The sequence below is a fragment of the Dromiciops gliroides genome, chromosome 5 (genome assembly GCF_019393635.1).
Source record: "Dromiciops gliroides isolate mDroGli1 chromosome 5, mDroGli1.pri, whole genome shotgun sequence".
Classification (NCBI taxonomy): Eukaryota; Metazoa; Chordata; class Mammalia; order Microbiotheria; family Microbiotheriidae; genus Dromiciops; species Dromiciops gliroides.
Genome location: NC_057865.1, coordinates 12,143,386 through 12,165,914, shown reverse-complemented (window position 1 = coordinate 12,165,914; position 22,529 = coordinate 12,143,386). Strand labels below are relative to the sequence as shown.

Sequence of the window (22,529 nt, the reverse complement as noted above, 5' to 3'; positions counted from 1 at the left end):
CATCCAGCTTCAGACACTTACTAGCTGTGTAGCCCTAGGCAAATCACTTAATTTCTGCCTCAGTTTCCCCAACCACAAAATGGGCACAATACAGTAATTTCAGTTATCTCCTAGGGTAAAGTGCTTAGCACACTGCTTGGCACGTAGTAAGCACTATATGAACATAAATGTTATTATTATTGTTAAATATCAAAGGCTCTAGAAATGCCAGTTATTGTTACTATTTTTGCCTCAGGCTTTGGTTAAATTCCCAAGCCAAAAAACCTTTGAGTCCCAGCCTCTGATTGTTGTCTGAGGACCAGCCTAGCAAAGTGAAGGGATGGTCAACTCAATAGCAGAAATTTATCCTCCAGGTAAATGAAACTTTTTAGTCTTAGCAATTGATAAAATCATGTAATGAGGCCTAGAGAAGGGTGGGCCCTACAGTAGTTGCCCTCACATAGAAGTGATAGATCTTTTAAAGCAAGAGAAACTAGCTTTTTTATAGAAATGCAAATAAATATTTTTCCTATAAATAAATCCAGTCTTTGATTGCAGAGCTGCTTTGCTCCAGCAAAAAATGAAATCCATCTTCCTTGGTCCAGTTCCCCAAGTATCCAGTATCTTCACAGAATCACCGATTTCCAAAGATAGAAGTAACCTCCGTAGCCATCTCCTCTCCTCTGGTACAAGAGACAAAGGCCCTTGGCTCCAGAAGCCAGGACCCAAGTTCCCATCTTGCTTTGATGTTCCCTGGCTGATTGACTTTGGGCAAATCACTAGGGTTGAGTGACAATCTCTGACATCACTTCCCTCCCAGAAAAAAGAATCGTTTTCATATCCTGGAAGATTCTGATATCATCTTACTTACTCCCTTGAATAGCTCCAATGATGGGGAACTCAGTAATTCTGAAAGCAGTTTATTCCAATTAAATCCCTAATCATTAAGAAGTTTTTTCTAATATTAAGATTAAGCTTCTCTCCATTGCTCTTAGGATACCCCTTCACTCCAGGGTAAAGCCCATGTTTAATTCCTTTATTACATGAAAATATCATGACTCCTCCTACCCCCCCATTTACTTTTTTCTAGGCTAAGCATCCCTTGTACCTTTAACCTTCCTCATAAGCCATGAAATTGAAACCCTCTTATATCTTGTCTCCTCTCCTTTTGGTTGCCTTCAAGCTTATTCTTATCCTTCCTAAATACTAATAAACTTGGGGCAGCTAGGTGGCGCAGTGGATAAAGCACCGGCCCAGGATTCAGGAGGACCTGAGTTCAAGTCTGGCCTCAAACACTTGACACTCACTAGCTGTGTGACCCTGGGCAAGTCACTTAACCCTCATTGCCCTGCAAAAAAACCAAAACCAAAAACCAAAAACCAAACCCCAAACCAAACAAACAAAAAAAGTAACACTCTTGCTATCATCTGACCAGGGTAGACATGGCCTCCAGCTAATTGCCTGTAGATTCTTGGAAAAAGAAGGTGAGGCACTTTTCCAGGGTCTTAAGGCTCCTAAGCATCAGGGTCAGGATTTGAATTCAGGCCCTCTGGTCTCCAGAGAAGTAGCATTCTATCCAACACAGCACATAATCTCTCTACATTTGTGTTTATAGTGGAAACTTTCAGAACAACAACTAATCTAACAAACAAAAACAAGTCAAGCCAATTCAGAGGGTACCAAACAAATGAGATCTTCCCTATTTGAGAATGGAGTATTTCCCACTTTACAGGTGCAAATTGGCATCTGCTGCTTTGGCACCTTAAGCAGAGCTTCTATCATTGTAACTGTCTTCCTTCATCCCTTCTCTTCACTTTCCTTATGACAATAATGGAGGGTATAGCAGAATGAGGGCTTCCCATCATTCGTACTTTGGGGCTTTCCAGGGGCTCACTACACACAGCAATGATTTGTGCATGTGCAATGTCATAGGGGCCACTGGTTTGTCCAAGGGACTCAGACTGAGTGCAATCGCAGTATTCCCCATTCTCTGAGAGGCCTCCAGAGGAGATGCAGGATAGTCAATGTTAATCCCCACATCATTTTTCTCTGATGACTTGCATATGATTTTTAAGAAAATTTTTAATGTTTAAATAGAATTTTATTTTCCAAAATATATGTAAAAACAAAATTTTTACATCAATTTTTTTTAAAACTTTGTGTTCCAACTTCTCTTCCCCCCCTCCATTCATACCCCCCACCCACAAGAACTCAAGCAATTCAAAATAAGTTATACATGAGTAGTCATGGAAAAATTCCCATATTAGCTAGTTGTGAGAGAAAACAGTCAAAAAGTCCACAAAACTTCAGATTAAGAAATTGTCAAAGAGGAAAAGAAAAAAAATTTTAAATGTGTTTCCATCTGTTTTCAGATACTATCAGTTCTTTCTCTGCAGATGGGCTGCAATCTTCATAAGTCCTTCAGGGTTATATTGGATCATTGCCTTGCTGAAAATAACCACATGCTTCCCAGCAGATCATCCCCCACTATTGCTGTTATTTTGTGTACAGTACATTTCACTCTGCTTCAGTTCATGTAGGTCTTTCCAGGTTTTTCTGATAGTATCCTGTTCATCATAACCTGTATATAGTACCTTAAGCTTGACAGAGAATTTTCTTCATAAAAGCCCAGCAATGTACCATACATTTTGCTGCGAGACTTTATTGGTCATGTATAGAAATGCTGATGATTTATGTGGATTTATTTTATATCCTGCAACTTTGCTAAAGTTGTTAATTGTTTCAAGTACTTTTTTTAGTTGATTCTCTAGGATTTTCTAAGTATGCCATCATATCATCTGCAAAGAGTGATAGCTTTGTTTCCTCCTTGCCTATTCTAATTCATCTAATTCCTTTTTCTTCTCTTATTGCTAAAGCTAAAAATTCTAGTACAATATTAAATAATAGAGGTGATAATGGACATCCCTGTTTCACCCTTGATCTTATTGGGAATGCCTCTAACTTTACATACAATGTTTACTGATGGTTTTATGTAGATACTGCTTATTATTTTAAGGAAAGATACACCTATTCCTGTGCTTTCTAATGTTTTTATTAGGAATGAGTGAATTGCACATGGTTTGTAAACAAAATAATCAGGCATCAGATATCCCAGTGAGATATTGTCTCCATTAGAAAGCAACAACAATAATGAGTATATAAAATCAGATGAGATGGGCTAAGTGGGGAGGAAAGAACTCAAGGCTAGGTCTACATACCATGAAACATCTGAGTGGAAATGGGGAATTTCAGTAAAAAAAGAGGTACTCAGTCTAGAGTAACCATAAACACCTGGATTTCAAAGTTTACAACCAGATGTTTGGTATCAGGAAGCCACAGTCTGAATTTCTTTCAGATACTTGCTAAATATCCACCAGCAAGCCAACATTAAGGAAAACATTTAATCCAGCAAACACTCCACCTACCACCTCATGCTGCCTTTCATGTTTTAATAACTTCATTCAACAGGCATTTATTAAGCACCTTCTCAGTGTGGGGCATTGTGCCCAGTCTGGGAATGAAAAGTCAAGAAGAAAGTGGAAAAAAAATAGTCTTAGCCCTCAAAAAGTTTACATTCTATTTAGGATACAGAAAATAAACACTTAAGTGCAATTGTTGTTTGTCCTTCATTCTTGAAGAGGACCATGGTATCAGGAGATGATGTCATGACTTTCAGTGAATTGGATTTAAGTGAGTAAGGGCTATGCAAGGTCACCAGCCTCCCTCTCCCCTCCAGAGCCATATGGGTCCAGTAGCAAGATAGATCTCAGAATGACTGGAGATGGCCCCAGATATTTTAAGGCAGTTGTGGTTAAGTGACTTATCCAGGGTCACACAGCTAGTAAGTGTCTAAGGTAATATTTGAATTCAGGTCCTCCCAACTTCAGGGCCAGTGCTCTATCCTCCGTACCACCCAGCTGCCCCAGATAGGTATAGAGATATGGACTAGAGGAGGGAAGGAACACTCACAGACATGGGAATCAGGAAGGGCTCCCTGTAGGAGGGGATACCAGAACTGAGCTTAGAACCAGCCATTTAATCAATAAATCAACAAGCATTTCTGAAGATTCAGTGTGAGGCAGTGGATAGTCAGCTGACCAGGGAGCCAAGAAGACATGAATCTAAGTACTGTCCCTGACACTTATTGGCTGGATGTGCTGGACAGGTCACATCAGCTCTCAGCACCCTGGGCAGCTCTCTGGAGAGAAGAAGGCACCTATATGCACAGGGAGGCAGATCCTTCCTCTGGGAATCACTTATGTCAGTGACTTAGAGTACTTATACTTATCTCTAGGCTTCAGCAGATACCTTGTTAGGTACTGGGTACACAGACAAGAACAAAACAATCCCTCCCCTCAAGGATCTTACCTTCTAACCCAGCAGACAATGTGTGCTATATCATGACCCCCCTGAACATATCTCTAAGCACAATTTGGAATTAGGCCAAATAGGGGAGGCAGAAAGGACACTTCAGGGCATTTCCAAATCTCCCACAAGTGTCGAGAAGGGAATGTGAAGAACAGAACAAAAGCAATCTCATAAAGTTCTTTTAATAGCATCCCTATCTTTGCCAATTATAATTATTCCACAAGCAAAGAGCCCTCCCAGAGGGAGGACAAGGAAATCAGTAGGGGGTAGAGAAGTGAGGTAAAAATATTTTCACATGATTTCCATGTTCCACAGCTGGAATATCTTTTTAAACCTGTTATTGTTTCCTTGTGTGTTAAACTAATGTTTGAAAATTACACAGGTCAGGTCCTTAGGGTTACGTGATATTTAAACAGAACAGAGTTTCCCTGGCATCTATCCCCTGTTGTCACTCCATGTCAGCATACCTAGCCTTTTTCTCTGAAGGGTCAGAACCAACCATCTACCTCACCTCTACCCATGGATACTTCTCCTGCCATATCAGTTCTGCCTCTGTTAATAAAAAAGCCCTGAATCACTACAGAAGTCTGAGGGGCTTTACTTATGCAAGGTAGGGACAGGAAATGAGAGAACTTCTCTCCCTTTTGCCATTGAATAAGTTATTTGCCAAAGTTGTCATGAGTAACTCTGGCTTCTGGGCTGAGCAGAAGGAAAGGTGCCTCAAACAATTTTTTTTTCAGAAATTTAAAGTTGTAGTTTTACCAGGAAGAGGAGGCTTGGTGACGAAAGCAAACACGTGACTTAATGGGTGAAATATTTCCTGATAGCATGAGCCCACAGAGGGAAAAGCTGCTACCAGTGAGGAGGACACAGTAGGACCAGGTGAGGAGGGAGACTTGTCTTTCAGTTTTTCTCTTGGGTCTCTAGCACCCAGCACACAGGAGGTGCTCAGTAAATGTTTATTGATTGGATGGGTATAGTCAGAGGGGAACCAAAGCATGTCATCTACTATTTTCTTTCTCTTTTTTTGTACCAGACCTCTGATATATTAACTGACTGATAGACAGGGGACTCTCTTACCAATGTAGGTCGACTCTTTCTCTGCAATTCATAATCATAGAGAACAGCCTAAATAGAGTATTGCAAAGTTAAGTATGTTCCTTACATAATCAGTATATGTCAGAGGGGTACAGCTAGGTAGCACAGTGCCAGGCCTAGAGTCAGGAAGACCTGAGTTCAAATCCAGCCATAAATACTTACTGGCTAGTTGTGTGACCTTGGGCAAGTTACTTAATGCTCTTGGTCTGAGTTCCCGCAGCTTTAAAATGATCTGGAGAAGATGGCAAACCACTGCAGTATTTTTGCTAACAAACCCCAAGACGGGGTCATGAAGAGTAGATCAGGGCCAAAACAATGGAACAACAAAATATATGGGTGGGACTTTAAACCATGCTCTCTCTATCCATTATTCCATCCTACTTCTCTCTAGTAGTTTCTTACTTAACTAATTACTCTTGCAGGTCAGTTGCTAATCTCAGTTATTCCTGAGGGCAGAAGATCCCTAGGGCAAAGACCCAAAGGCCCTGCCCTAGTTCTAGCGCTGTCATGACTATGGCCCTCAAAGTTGGCTGGGAATAAATTTGGCTGAAAACTGGAGTTTGCATGGAGTTTTCAGTCTCACTCCAAACCACTCTGGCTAAAACATCCCACAGTCACAGCTGATAGCCTCCTGGCACTTGTAACAGCTATCTGGGACTGATATATATATTTATTTATTTATTTTGGTGGGGCAATGGCGGTTAAGTGACTTACCCAGGGTCACACAGCTGGTAAGTGTCAACTGTCTGAGGCTGGATTTGAACTCAGGTACTCCTGAATCCAGGGCTGGTGCATTATGCACTGTGACACCTAGCCGCCCCAATGTGGGATTGATATTGAAGCACTAACCCATAAGAAGAAAGATGTGGGAGCCACGAGAGTGGGGGATATTTGAAAAAACCCTGACTTGTGAGCCAGAGAAGCTGTTGGCATCTCCCATTTGCTGGGTCCTATCTGGGTGACCCTGGGCAGATCACTTCCCCTCTTGGGAATTGCTTTTTCTAACCTAGAAGGTAAAAGAGTTGGAATGGAATGGACATTCTGTCCAGAGACCCACAAACTGATTTCTGAAAAACAGTATCTGTTTCTTGATACAATCAGCTTCCTTTGTAGTCCTACAGATTTTATTTTCTGCATTTAAAAACAAGATTGTGATAAGGCCTCTGGACTGACCAAAAGACTACATGACATAGAAGAGACAAGGCTCCCTGAACTAGCTGATGACTAAGGAGTGTCCCAGCTTCAGAGTCGGCCCTTTGCCTGTAACTAATGATCTCCAGAGAAATGTAGAAACCCAGGTCTTAGAGTGCTCCTCTGGGACAGCAAGAAAGAACCCTGTTCTTCCCATGGGAGAAGTTGATCTGCAGAGGCCAGAAGCAAGTCTTTCAGAGAAGAAGCAACAGATAGAGAACTGGCCTCCAAAACAGGGAGGTCTGGATTCAAATACTTTCTTTGGCCTGGTAAGCTGTGTGACCTTGGACAAGTCTTTTATTCTCACTGGGCCTCAATATCTTCATCTGTAAAATGCAGGGGTTGTATTAGATAGCCCTGAAGGTCATTGTAGGTCTGTAGCTGGGGTCCTAACATCACAGAAATACCTCCCACAGTTGGTAAGATGATGGTATCTGGTTTGGGATACCACAAACCACTGTTTGTTGGTTGTTTGGTTGTTTGGCTGATTGGTTGGTTGGTTGGTTGGTGACTGTTCCTCCTGCCTCTGATTTGACTCAAAAATTTAACATGCATTCAGCACATACTACATACAAACTATATACATACTACATATAAACTACCATGCTAGGCACTGGGAAAAGAAAGATAAAATCCATCACTTCCTGCTCTCAATGACATTCTACTGGAGCAGAAATGGCATAGAGAAAGGCCTCATGTGGAAGAGGGTGCCTGGGCTGTCTGGGAAAAACATGGGAAATTTATCGATAAAGAAAAGGGAGGGAGGGAGTCAGGTATAGGGACAGGAGGGGCAGCTTCTAGATCTGGATTGACTTCTGCCAGGTCATAGCCTCCCCCCTCCTTTGGACCATGCAAAGGCAAAGAGCAGTGAGGGGCAGGGTCACCCACTATGGAAGAGGAATGTTGCACTGGGGAGTAGGGCTTTGGAAATGGCTGGGAAGCCCCATAATAATAACAATGGCTTGGCATCTGCTGATCCTCCTGGTTCCAACTCCAGGACAAGATGTCCCTCCCACCTCAGCATTTCTGATCTCACCACCATGCTGGTGACTCAAGCCTTCACTGATACCACATCCCTCAACCTTCTTTCCCCTCTGATTGGTGTTTGGACTCCTCCCCATGCCTTTCTTTATAGAAGGTAGCAACCAGACTTCCGGTTTCTTCTACTCAGCATCTACTACCCCACCAGGCTTCAATTCCATGGGACAAGATGCCCCTTTGCAAGTACCTCTGCTGTCCCCCCTGCACCCTCTTTTCCTGCCTCCTTTTCTGTGTTGTCTTCCTCCCTTTAGATTATAAGCCCCTTGAGGGCAGAAGCTGTCTCAGAGCCTAAGACTCCAAGGGTGGGAATCCAAGTGCTAGTGGAAAGAGGAGGCCAGAGGACAGGTGGAATGAATGTGAAATGGGCCATGCTTCTAGGGTCCTTCAATGTTTCAAAAGCAATTTTTTATTATAGCCTTGTGAGAAAGACAGCACAAGTGTTATTATCTTCATTTGAAATGGAAGGAAAGTGAGGCCCAGAGAGACCATGTGCCTTGCTGTGCCTACACACCTAGTAAGCAACTGAGCCCTGCTTACCATGTCGTGGGAAGAGTGTGACGTCCAAAGCTGTGGGGCTGAGGTTTAGGCCCAGCCGAGCCACTTCCTGTAACCTGAGGGACTTGGAACAAATCACTCAGCTCCCTGCAACTCAGTTTCCTCATCGACAAAGTGAGAGGACTTTGCTATATCCCTTCCCAAATCCCAGGGTCCTGTGATCCAATGCTCTCTCTCCATTATGACCTGTAGCCCATCTGCTGGGGGTCCCCTCCACCCTTGACCAAGAGCTTGAGCTACTCTAAAGCAGGGATTCTGAGCCTGTGGTGCATGAATATTTGGTACTCAAAAAATTATAACTGCATTTCAATAGAATTGTTTCTTTTATAAGCCTGTATCTTTTATTTTATCCATGTAAAACCTGATTCCAAAAAGGGTCCATAAGTTTTAGCACCAGAGTGCCCAAGGAGTCCAAGCCACAAAAAAGCTTCATGTAACCTTTTACTCCCAAGATCTCCATGGGTGCTCATCCCTAGCAGCTCTTCATGAAAACCCCAAATCAAACTGTGGGAATGTATCAACAAAGGTAAAATCCCAAATCAGCAAAAGGTTTCCACAAGACAATAACATGCTGCATCTATCTAGGCAGTCTGTGTCCATCTATTACCAATGACACACATCCATTGGCATACGCACTGAAAGAACCTATTAGGATTAAATCCTTGGGAATTTCTTATTGGTGGTAGGCTGCGAAATTCTGCTATTTGTGTTCAGTTGATTTTTGTCAGAAGATAGAAATTGAATTATTGTGGCACAGTCACTATCTCTGCTTAATGCTCCAGCATCCAGATTGCAGGCTCTCATGATAACTTACAGAATAGCTTCACTGATCAGAGAGAGGGAGAGGGAGAGACAGAAAGACACACAAACACACACACACACACACACACAGAGTGAGAAAGAGAGAAAAAGAGAGAGAGAGAGAGAGAGAGAGAGAGAGAGAGAGAGAGAGAGAGAGAGAGAGAGAGAGAGAGAATCATTTTTTCCACTAGCCACAAAGGAAGTGAGGTACTGTGCTGTGTAATGGAGGGCAGGACTTATCTCCAAGTATTTCAAACAAAGACAAATGAAACACAACTAATAAATTAGCTTGTTGACATTTAATAAGCCTATACATGAGTATGATTCAACTTGGAAATATAATTAAATGCTTAAAATAAATGAGGGCCAGCACCCTGTGCCAAAGTCGGCTGAGCCTACAAAAAGTGACTATCTCTGTCTGCCAATGCTGTCTATGGAACAGATGGAAAACATAAAGTGGTTTGCACTTTATTTTTAAATTACTGTAATTTTCCTAATAAAAAGGTTACGCTTTATTTTCATAAAGCCAGATAGGCTGGCTCCAATAATAACGCCGAGGAAAATTGTCCTGATGGCCCTCCCTCCCTTTCTTTCCACTGGCCACTTTCTCGCCCCAGTTGAATAAGGTCATGAAGTCCAGCTTAGGAATCAGAGCACATGCCTACCTCTTGGGCACACCATCCACACTCTGGACCCAGCGCCAGACACTTGGTACACGTTGCTGCATTAGAGCTGGTACATCTGTTCTCATCTGTATGGAGGAACAATAGATGATTATTAATGAGCTCTCCCCCTTGGATGTTCCCTACCATTTCGCCCTTGACAAATGACTTGGGTGAAAAATCAGCCTGGCAAATTACAAGACTTTGAAAGACAAACACATTTTTACTAGAGAAGGCAACATTCATTGATTTAGAGCTAAAAGATCTTCTAGGTGTCATCTAGGCCCTTCCTCTCCCCTTCCATATACACTTAATTTACAGAGAGGGAAACTGAGGCCAAGAAAGGTTAAATGATTTCAATCAATCAACCACTCATTTCAAAGGCATTTATTATATACTTGTCCTGCAAAGCACCATGCTAAGTACTTAGGGAATAAAGACAGGAAAAAGTATTCTCTACCCTTAAGGAGTTTACATTTTAAAGAAAGGGAACCCAGCACATGCAAATACATAGAATAGGGGGAATGTAACCTTGGAGAGTCATATAGGTAGGAAATAAAACAGGCAGGATTTAAATGCAGGCTGTTTGACTCCAAAAAGAACCCATTTTCCACATCTCACAATATCTTTCTTTTTATCTCACATGCGTTAAGTTCATAAATATGACCTTTGCCCAAGATTTTTAATGATTGATTTTGTATGTGGAAAGGGTGGGAATTACTGACTTTAATTCATATTTGATGGTTCTGGATAATCCTTTTTCAAGAAACCCAAGAGGAAGGGACTCCCTCCTTGATTCTCTTACATGGGAACATTGTATCAATCATTTGTGATTACATTGAGTGTAGGAATTCTCTTTGCCAACAAAGATGTCAGCTGTTTATCCCTCATGGATAAGTGTTAGGGAGTTGCTAGAGGTTCACACACTTACTCAGGCTTGCATAACTTGTAATTGTCAGAGGTGGAAAGTGAACTTAGATCTTTCTTGATTATAAGACCAACTCCCTACCCACTATGACACATTGCTATCTACATTGTGACCTGATTTCCATGAGCCTCAGGTTGAGTTTTGAGTAATACAGATTGCTGGACTATACTCAGCAGACATCTAGCTTCAGCTCTTGGATGTAAAAATTTCTAGAGAAGTCACATGGACAATTCCCTTGACCTCTATGACTCAGTTTCTCAATTTTTAAAATGATATAACTAATCCTTAGAGTATCTGCAGTAAACCTCATGAAGGTGTTGTGAGAATCAAATGAAATGCTTGTAGTGACCTTTGTGAATAAATCTTTAAATTCTTTATATATTAATGTTCTGGATGGAGAATTTATAAACGGCTGGGATGGCCATGAGAATACTTTCCCATGGAGCCTCTGACTGATTTGAAGACACTTCTTCTCTCTTGGGTTCAGTTTGCTCATCTATAAATTAAGGGTCTTGAAATAAATGACCCCTATGCTTTCTTTCAGTTTGCAATCTATGATCCTATGAATGCTATCTTTAACACTTAAAATCTGTGTGACCTTGGGAAAGTCATTGAATTTCTCTGGGCTTCAGTTTCATCATCTGTCAAAAAGGGGGTGGTTGGACAAGGGAGCCTGTAAGGTCTTATGGACCCCTAAATTTGTGAGTCTATGAATGCCACCTTGGACAGCTCCTTACCTGTAGGACCTTGAACGATTCACTTACTTCTCTAGGCCCGAGTTTCCTCATCTCTAAAACTAAGGAATTGGGCTAGATGACCTCTACAGTCTCTTCTAGGTCTAGATCTCTGATCTTATGTTTCTTTGAGGCTACAAGGGACAGAAAGACCCAGCTAACAAGTTATAGCAACTGTCAGTGAAGGGCACGTTAGAAGTTGGCTCAGATGAGGCCATGTCTTGGCCTCCTGCACCTGGCTCACCTTAAGTGAGTATCCAACTCGATTTTCCATAGACTTCCACCCTTGGCTGTGATAGTTAACAATACTATTTTCCTCTGGAAAGTATTTCCCTCCCTTCTCTTCATATCCCCCCTCACTCCCCCACCTCCCACTCCTTACCTGGCATAACCTTTTAACACTAGGAAAAAGATAGAAAAATTGATTCAGGAATGACCATTGACTGTCTTCTCCAGAGTTTGCAATCAGGCTGCAGTGCCCATTGGCACCCCTGGGCATAGGCATCATGTTTTGGCCAATGATTGCTATCACCTGAGCCCAGCATCCCCAGGCACTCACCGAGCACATCTCCAGCTCAGCATTGTTCAGGAGGCACTGATGTCATCCTGACCCAAAGATAGCTCAGTCCTCCCCTCCTCATCCTCTGGCTTTGCTCATTCTATATCTATTTTACTCATTGTGAAACCTGCTGTTCAAAAATAGATTTGAGAATTTGGGCAGGCAGAGGCAGCCCAATGGATGTTGGGGTAGGAGAGGAGAGAGATAGGAGGGTATCTCCTTACACCCTTCTCCTCTCTGGCTGGCCCTGATGCTTTTGCTCCCTGCTCCCAAATCTATTTCAGTCATTTAGAGACACTCAAGGATGAACTATCCCCCTGAGGGTTTGGGGAGGGGAAAGCTAAAGAGCTGAGGGGTAGTTTAGCTAAATGGGGTGAGTGGGAAGTCTGAGGTCCTTATGGGAGTGGCAGGGAGGGGGCAGACCTCTCACTTTCTTCTATTTTCACTCCTCTCCCCATCACTTGAAGAAACAAGAATTTTCTCCTGACACTCTCTCATCGTCCTCCTCCTTATGTGCTCTTTCACCTAATTGCATATGGCTCTGCACTGACCTTTCTGGTCCTGAGTTATTCAATGAAGTGGCTGCCATGAACCAGGAAGGGAGCTAGCCTTGGAACTTAAGTGCTTAAAGGGCAACCACTCTTAGGTAGGCAAGTTGCTTATTTTTCTTTAACTTCCTCTGTCTCTCTTTCTCTCTTCCTCCTGACCCCCTCTCTCCTTCCTCCTCTTTCTTTCTCTCTCTCTCTCCATCCCCCCTTTCTTTCTTACTTACTTTTGTAATAATGGATGGCTCTCTGGGTGAAGGATGAGGGATAGGGAAGAAGATATTGGGAAATAAGGGTGATATAAAACAAATTGGGATTTTTTTTTTTAAAGGCAACTCTCAATCCTTTATATCTTCTTGGCCATCAGCTAGGCTTTTCTCCAATGTGACTGAAACTTTGAAGATAAATATATCCCAGAGAACTTGGGTGTATGGTTTGGAATTGGCAAAAATTAGCCTTCTGAATTTCTTCTGAACTTAGTCTCACAGACTTGGAGCTAGAAGGGTCCTGGTAGGGCCTAAGATAATATATTTCGACCTTGAGTTTACCTTAGAGGCTGAATAGGCCAAGCCCTTTCCCCATTTTGCAGATGAGGGAGGTGAGACATGCCTAGTAAGATGATTTGCTTAGGGCTAATCAAGTATTAAGTATTTGAGGAGGGATTTGCATTTAAGTTCTCCTAATGGCAAGTCCAGCATTCCATCCAATAGGCCCTGTTGCTGTCTGGAATCTCCTGTCTTCTTTTTTAGATGAGGATGGTGAAGTCTGGAGAAGGTGAATAATCTGCCCAAGGTCTCATAATACATGATAAACCATGATTCCAACCCAGGCCCTCTGATGCTGAATCCAGTGCTCTCTCAACCTTAAGGGCTCCTATGTCATCAGCCCAACACAAGAGCCCAACAAATAGACTCCAAGCATCCTTTTGCACAGAGCTTGGCCTTTGTTGAACTGCAAGCTGGATCATAACTGCAGAAAGCTGGAACTGGCTAGGGCCATATTTTAGCCCTGACTTCATGCAGTTGGGTAAGACTTTTGTGCTCCACATTACCCTTGTGAAGTACTGGAGGTGGGGGGGGGTGTTGAGGAAGGAGCTTGGATATGGTTCTGAAGTTAGACTGAGTCTGACCATGAACAGCCCTCATTCAACCTGAGGCCAGGGAACTGAGCAACTTGCAAAGGAAGGAATTCCATTAATTTCTGTGTCTATCATCCCTGCCCTGCCCCCTTTGCGTTTGGAGGGCCAACCTCCATTTTGGAAATTTGGGGACCTACCCAGGTCAGATGGGTGACAGCTTGGGAGGTCACTTTGGGCCTGCCAGGGGTCAGGGTTGACATGCCTCTGAAGCCTCCCAGAGACAGGAGTTTGGCCTGGGTTGGAATTGGATCTGGAGGGGTGTCTTGTGTTTCCTCAGAACTCAGTGCAGACTCCAGGCCTGGCCTCCATGGGAGCCGTGTCAAAACCTGCTGCTGGAGAGTGTCATGGTCAGATTCTCAGAAGACAAGCCAGATAAACTTTGGCAAAGATAAATTTCAGGCTTTCATTTTTCATGCTGAAACAAGGTCTATGCAAAGGGCTGAATGAAGAGAGTTTGTTCTTTGAGAGGCCCTAAGATTCATATGGGGCACACACATATGTAGCAGGAAGGAGTCTGAGGATTCCTTCTCCTTGCCTGAGAGCACTAGCTGGCAGGGCTGCCCTGAGTATCAGCTCAGCCAGGTCTGACTAAGTCAGAGCCCTGCTATGCACTGACACTGACAGAGGCTTTACCCAGTCAGAACCAGGTTGGGATTACAGACATGTCAGAAGCCACATCGACTTCTGTAGAATGGTAGGAGAGGGAGTGTGCAAAGGTGGACTGGACTTGCAGTCAGAAGATTCTGCCTCAGGAATGTATTTGCTGTGTGCCCACAGGAAAGTCACTTAACTTTTCTTATTCTCAATACCCTTATCTGTAAGGAAGCAGAAAAATAAAAATTCCTGTAGGACCTGCTTCCCAGGGAGTGATATGAGGTGCAAATGTGATCATTTCTGTAAAGTCCTTTGCAGGTTCTAAAGGACCATAGTAATCTTGGTTATGAGTTGCATTCCCTGTCCCCATTCTGGTGCTGTGCTCCCCAGCTCTCTGTCAATGCCATGTGCACCAATGTCCTTTCCACCAAACCCCATCCATGCCCATCTGCTGAAGACTCTCCCTTCAAGTTCCAACTCAGCTGCCTCCAAGAAGCAAACTATGTTGAAAGGCAGCTTGACCTCCTCACATAACTCTGAGCACTTGGCCCAGACCTCTTCCCTGCCCTTAAGAGAGTCTCTCTTGTATCAGAGTTATCTGGGGATATGACTTCCCGTTCCCCACTCCCCGTTAGATTGTAAACTCCTGGAGAGGAGAACTCCTGCCTGCACAATATCTAGATCCCCGGGCTTGAGCATGGAATCCACTGAAGCAAATTGCATTACAAATGCCATGGATGAGAACATGGCATCTAACTCAAAATCCTCTTCTTTCAGACGTTAGAAGATGGGACCCAAGGAATTAGAAAATTTGGGGGTTGGAAAGGCCAACTATATCCACTTCTACCCACAAAGAATACCTATTTTCAGCATCTCTAAACACGTTTTTGAAGACCTTCAGTGAGGGGGCATCCACTAGTTCTCAGCCTTTTTCCCCCCAGACTTTAACCATGCCTCATCCATCCCCCATTCCCTCTTTCCAGATCCCTTTTATGTGCTATCTTCTCTCTTCTTACAAAGGAAGCTCCGTGAGGGCAGGGCCTGGTTTTTTGTTTGTTTGTTTGTTTGTTTGTTTTGCTTACATTAGTATCCCCAGTGCTCAGCACAGTGCCCAACACACACTAAGTGTTTAATGCTTACTGTCCCTTGGTAAAGTAGCCCTTTGGGAAGGCTCCTCCCTTCCTGTTGCCCCTATGCCCATTCCCAGCTGTACTAGATCTCCATGGGATTCCTACCAATTAGGGATAGATTTATTAGTATGCTGCTTGTCTAGACTTAAGAAAGAGTTAATGATGCAGATGAAACCTAAAACAATGGCATGAATTCCACATTGCCCAGCCCATACCTGATCTCCTTGCCTCCTCGTCTCAGGGAAAAATAGAACCTCTATATGGGGGCCTTTCATGATGCCACATCTTACATGACTGACTTTGGGGAAGTCATTTAGTCTCTTGGCAACTCAGATTTCTCATCTCTAAAATGGGGAGATGGACTAGTTTCTTCTAGTTCTAAATCTGTGATCTTATTATCTATCTCCCCTGGCACATAGATAGCGCTTTTGTGGGTTCTTGCTGACTTGACTCTGAGTCTTCTCTCTTCCAGGCTCAACCTAGCAAGTCTCTTTTTTAAATAGGGTTAGTGGTAGCACCTCCCTCCTAAAGTTGTGGGAGGATCAAATGAGTCAACATTTGTAAAACAATTTGCAAATCTTAAACTGCTATGTAAATAACAGCAATTATCATCAATCAATAATAGGAATGATAATTAATTATGTTAAAGTGACTCCTGATTGATGATGATGGTTATGTGATCCTGCATGATCTTGACTCAAGACCCTCCCTCCTCTCCCCCACTCCCAGCCTGCTTTCTCTTCTGAACAAGCTCTAACTTACTGATATCCTATTTGTGGCCCTAGAACTGAACACAGTCTGACCTGTGCAGAGCACTGCAGAACTATCCTGTCCCTGGCACTGGACACTCCAAGACCTTTGGAATCATCATCTAATCCTCAATGTCTTGACTGCTCCATGGGACCATCTTTTTTTGAACCATGAGAAGGGCTAGAGAAGAGAAGAGTATTGTCAGCCTCCTCAGGTGCTTTTTTAGCTTTCCTCACTGGTAGCACAAGCCACCAGTCATCACCAAGTCAGCTGATGGCAGCATAACCATGATGTTGATTACCAACTCTTTCCATGATCTACCTGTTGGAAAGAGGGTGAGGTTGTGGTCTCTTCTGCCTATGTGTTTACCTGCCCACAGCTACTTGTGGAGACCATTAGTTCAGTATTCCTGCACAGAGCCCTGCCTCTAGGGAGCAAGTATTCTATTAAATGAACAATGGTAGGGAGCTCAACTCTTAAGAGGCAGTAAGGCATAGTGGATAGAGAATAAGACTTGAAGTCAGCCAGATCTGGGGTTCAAATCTTGCTTCTGACCCAAACTGACCATGTAACCCTGGGCAAGTCACTTCACTTCTTGGCAGTCTAGACAACTCTCAAAGACAATCAGTGACACAGATGGTGTTGATGGTAGATACTAGGGTGTGATCTCGCCAGACAGTTCTCTATACCAATGAAACCACAGGTGCAGTCCCTTCCCCAGTCCCACTCTCAAGTCACTACTGCTTCTATGTGGTGTTCAAATGGTTCTGTGACAATACTGACAATTACAGCTCACAGATAGCACTTTTAAGTTTTGTTAACAACCCCAGAAGTGTCAGTCAGAAAGTACAAGGATTATGTTCCATTTTACTGATGAAGAAACTGAGTTTCTTTAGGTCTAAACAGTATATAGATTGCATATACTCTTGGGAACCATTTTTATTTTTTATTATGATGGATTTGCCTTATGTTACACCCTGAGTCTTTGAAATCTTTTTTTTTTTGGTTGGGCAATGGGGGTTAAGTGACTTGCCCAGGGTCACACAGCTAGTAAATGTCAAGTGTCTGAGGCTGGATTTGAATGCAGGTACTCCTGAATCCAGGGCCAGTGCTTTATCCACTGCGCCACCTAGCCGCTCCCCTGAAATCTTTAAAGTAGGCAATGCCACAAGGATAAAGCTGGAATGCTAAGCAAACAGATGTTACAATCCACCATTGTTTCAGAGACAGCGACAATTGTCATTGGGGAGTTCCATAGTGCAGTGGATAGAGCATTGTTCCTGGAGTCAAGAAGACCTGAATCCAAATCTGGCCTCAGACACTTACCCACTGTGTGATTTTGGACAAATTGGTTAACCTCTGTCTGCCTCAGTTTCCTTATCTGTAAAACAAGTATAATGATGTACTTTCCTCTCTGGGTTGTTGGAAGGATCAAATAAGATAATAATTGTAAAGCCCTTAGCAGAGAGGCTGACAAATAGTAAGTACTCTATAAATGGTAGTTATTATTATTATTATCATTATCACCAATATTCTTATTGCCACCATTCTCATCATCTGCTCCATCTTTGTTTTTCTTTACAATACACATCTATGGTGTGACTGATATTTGAAGTGTGGGTTATAAAGATGACTAGAATATACAAACCCAACACTGGACATAGTCCAGGCCCTTTGTTCCAATTTGTGGGGATTCCAAGAGCAACCAATGGCCCCTGCTCCATCTCAGCAGGCAGTCTTTCCTATTTTCCAAAGAAAAGTTAAGCTAGTGGCTGTAAGCCTCATAGGCCCATTGACCCTGAGCTTCAAGGTCCTCCATTGCCACCCTCTTGTTTTAAAGATGAAGCTCATAGAGAAGTGTGACTGGCTCAAGGTCCCACAGCTAGTGTCATCTCCCTCAACTCCTTTCCCTCACTCAGTCCTTGAGTTCCTTCCATATTCTTTCTCATGCTCTCCTCTTATTCAGATCCTTCCCTTCCCTCTCAGAAAGAGGTGGTCCTCCTTTTTGCTGATACCAATTCCCTCCACCTGATACTCTTTATCCAACCCCTTGCTATTTCTTGTATGACTTTTCCATAGAAATGATGACCACCTCATCTATCTTTGGTCAACTTCCTTTTAATGGTTCCCTTCATTTGGCCTTGAAGCTTGTCTCTGCTATCCTATAACAGCCTGCCCTTGACTCTGTTTCTACCCCAAAAAAGTACCAGTAATCCTTCTTGCCTTTCATTGTCAAACTTCTGGAAAGAGCAGCCTCTTCTATGTCCACAGGCTATGGTTTCTCCCTACCCGATCATGGCTCAGACCTCACAATCTGGCTTCTGTCGCCATCACTCTGCTGAAACAACTCTTGCCAAGATTGCTGACAACCTCCAGATCCCTATATTCAATGGCTTCTTTTCAGTTTCCATTCTCCTCAACCTCTGTGCAACAGCTGACCCTGTCTCCCATTGCTCTTTGACATTCTCCACCCTCACCTCCCATCGCACTCAACTCACATGGCTCCTAAATCAGTCTCCTTTTCCTCTATCTTCCTCAACTGCTTTTTCAGCATGGTGATCTCCTAAGACTCTGTGGTCTTATTTTCCATTCTCTTTTCTGAAAAATGTACCCACTTACATAACTTCAGTCATCACCTTGAGGCAGAAGACTGCTCATTACATGCTTCCACATCTGACCTGTCCCCCAGACCATCTACAATTATTTCGATCTGGCCACTGGACAGCTCAATTGGCTTGTCCAATTAGCACCTCAAAGGATCATCCATTTATGGCTGGATAGAAACTCAGAAGTCAACCTGTCTAATCCTCTTATTTTACAGATGAGGAAACTGAGGTCCACAGAGTAGGTTACCCAATATCATATACCCCATAAATATCAATGATGGGATATGAAACCAGGTATCCTCATACTCCATGGGTTTGTTCCCTTTCCCCTGTGCCATGATGTTTTTCAAGGATTAATCTCAAACTCAACATGACTAAAACTAAATTAATATTCCCCAAGAACTTGTTTCTCCTCTAATTTCTCTGTTTCCATCAATAAGATCATTGGTGATTCTCTGCCCCACCCCATCATCAAGGCTTGAAATCCTAGAGCCTTTATGGTAAAACTGACTAACATTGATGTGGCACTTGAAGATTTGCAGAGCATGTGAATACAATATCTCATCTGATCCTCAACAGATAGGCGTGATTGGCATCCCCATTTTACAGGTAAGGAAACTGAGGCTAAATGACTTACCCATTGTCACACAACTAGTAGTGTCTGAAGCAAGATTTGAAGTGAGGTGTGTCTGTCTCCAAGACAACACCTAGTGCCCTCATCTTTGTCTTTCTACCTCTAAAAACATCTCTCAAATCTATGCCAGCCTCTTTACTCCCACCACAACTACTCTAGGCACTTGCCCCTTCTCTCCTGGACTATCAGATTTGCCTCCAAACCCATTCCAGTCTGTTTCACCTCCTATTTATTTTTCCTGCTGTTGCTCATAAAAATAATCTAAGGTACCATTCTGATTACCTCATTCCTCTACTCAAAATACTTGAAGGCCTTCCTATCATGGGATAAATTAAAGATAAATTCTTACCAATGGAATATAAGATCTTTGAGGGTACTAACTGTTATTTTTGTCTTAGTGTCTGACACAGTGTCTGTCACACGGGAGGTGCTTAATGCTTCCTGGTGAATATTCTGACCTTCAAGGTTTTTAGAAGCCTAGATCCAGCCCAGTTTTCCATCTTTGCTTCCCATTATCTCCTCCTTCCGTGGACACTATGATCCAGCCAAAGTGGTCTATTTACTTCCCTGCCTTCCCCAATCTGAGTTCTCATCTTGTCCTCAGCTCCCTCGTTGCCTTGGCTCATGTCATCTCCCAAGTCTACTGTAGGCCCATGTCTGTCACTGGATGGGTGGGATCAAAGCCTTTTGCAAATGGTCATTCCCCTCACTGAAACCTTCCCTCATTTTCTCAATAGGAAGTGATCTCTCTCTGTTGCAGTTTCCCATAGCATAGCCTCCTGCCTGGACCTCTGAGTATCCTGTTTTCTGCAATCTTGTGGTTATTCGTGTGCATCTCCAACACCCTTAATAAGACTGAGAGCTCTTCAAAGGCAGGATCTTTGGGTAGTTATGTACTTGGAGGGTCTGTACCCAGCAGGTTGTCTGAGGGAGGGTCTAACTCTCTGTGTTACAGGGGGAAGTCCTGAAGAGGGCAAGGTTATAAGGAAGTCAGAGTTGTCTGGGTTAGGAAATATCTTCCCTGAGGAAGTGGAATTAGAACTGAGGCTTCAATATCTGGTGGAAAGCTACCTAGCTATGTTGAATGTGCCCTGTGTGTCATAATGTCAAATGTGTCATAAAGGGGGAAAGAGAAAGGAATGGAGAGGAGAAGAAAGGAAGAGAGTGGCAGAGAGGTATGTGTTAAGGGCTAAAATTCTAGCTAAACTGTCTAAAATATCTAATGAGTGGTCGCCAATAAATTATAAGCTTTAGCAAGAGTTAGACTTTTAAGCATTTATTAAGGAGAATAAGAATTTGGTAAAGAGAGAGAGAAAGGCCTAGATTCCTATCTATTAAAGGGAGAGCACATTTCTAGCTCCCTTCTCCGCCAGCGTCCTCAGGAAAGAGCCCGAGACTGAGCGCCAGTCTCTTCCTTCCTCCTCCCACTAGTCTGCGTCACTTCCTGATGCCTGGTCTTGCCCTCAAAGACCTTCGCTTCATGGGCAGAACTCTTCTACAGTAAGTATCCAGCAGGTGGCGTCATTCCAATCGTTACATATGAAAGGGAAGGAGAGACAGAGAGGAAAAAAAGAGAGAAACAGACAGACACAGAGGCAAGCAAAAGATAGAAATAAAAAGGGAGAACTAGAAAGAGAGCAAGAATGAGAGGGAGAGATGTTTGTTTAGATTCGAACAAACTTTTCCTTTTCCCATCATTCCTTAAATGTTAGATATCCCTCTCTCCCCTGCCAAGCCCTGTTTCTCTGAATGATATACTTTGGTATAGCCCTGAACTTCTAGAGATCTACCCAGAATTTTCTCCATCACAAACCAGACAGGAAGGAAGCAGAAGTACCATCACACTCATTTTAGAGATAGGGAAAGTGAGGTCTGGGGAATTTGAATGACTTGCTCAGAATCACATGGAAAATGTGTCAGAACCAGCACTTCAATCCATGTCACCTTCTTCTAAGCCCAGTGTCCTGGGTACAATAATTATTCCTGCATTATGGCTCCCCCTGATCAAATTCAAGCTCCCTGGGGACAGGACCTATTACCTTTTTTCTCATTGTTTCTTGAGGGTCTTGTCCAACCTCGGCCCAAAGAAGATTTTAATGAATGTTTACTGACTTTGGTCTTGTCACTAGGCCACACTATCTGAGGAAGACTTCTTACCAAAGGAGAAAGAAAGAGAGAGGCCCCAAGGAAAGCTGGACAGACAGTGACCACAGTCACCAATCAGGGCATCTCCCTGGGCCATGGGCCCACCTTAGCCCTAAATGTCGGGGTGCTCCGAGGCTCCCCAGTCCCGGCAGCTCTGGGCTGCTCAGAGGCAAAGCCCTGTTCAGAGCCGCCAGATCTGGCCTGGAAAAGCCCAACTGGACATGAGCTCTGCTCCTTGTTTGAACTGGAAAGCTTCCATGCATTCCAGCTGTCTTCTTTGGGAGGCACACTCCCTGTTCTGAAAAGCCAAAATATTCACCAGTTCCCCACTCTGCCCCTCCAGTAATGTTTTCAGTATAACACATTTTGTTAGAGCTTCAGGGACTCTTCCTATTTTCCATTCCAACTCTTGGCAGGTAGGAATCTCTCTCTTTTCCCTCCCTTCCCTCCCCTCCCCTCTTCTTTTGCTTATTTTATTCATTGCTTCTCTTTTCTCTTCCTTCCTTTCTCATTCTCTTTCTTTCTCCTTTCTTCTTTTCTCTTTCCTTCCTTCCTTTCTTTCTCTTCCTCTCTTTCTTTCCCTCTTTCCCCTCCTTTCTCCTTTACTTATTAAATAGCTACTCAGGTCAAAAGCCCTAAATCTTAAAGAAGTTTCTAAAATGTAGACCATGAGGAACATAAGATTTTGTACAGCTTCTTTGAAATTTGAAGACTTCTTGCTTGCAAGGATTTTATTACAGGGCCAGCAAATCAACATCAACTCTCAAAAATGGATTTATTCTAAACAAACTCCCTCTTGGCTTGTACCTCTTAAAGTCCCAAGACTCCTTTTTTTCTTTTTCTTTTTATTTCTTTTTCTTTCTTTTCTTTTTTTTTTTGGTGGAGCAATGAGGGTTAAGTGACTTGCCCAGGGTCACATAGCTAGTTAAGTGTCAAGTGTCTGAGGCTGGATTTGAACTCAGGTCCTCCTGAAGGACCTGAAGGACCCTCCAGGGCCGGTGCTTCATTTCACCACCTAGCTGCCCCCGAAGTCCCAAGACTCCTTCAGGGATCACTTTGGTGCTCTATTCT

At 43.2% G+C, this 22,529-nt stretch overlaps 1 protein-coding gene across 3 annotated transcripts in view; it reads right to left on the bottom strand.

The window, feature by feature from the left end:
- ITGB8 (integrin subunit beta 8) overlaps positions 1–22,529 on the bottom strand; it is a 116,258-nt gene that overhangs the window by 77,603 nt on the left and 16,126 nt on the right. For all 3 annotated transcript variants that reach the window (XM_043966423.1, XM_043966422.1, XM_043966424.1), the window contains exon 2: positions 9,699–9,784. In XM_043966423.1, coding sequence (XP_043822358.1) covers positions 9,699–9,784 — 86 coding nt within the window. The remainder of the gene's footprint in view (positions 1–9,698; positions 9,785–22,529) is intronic.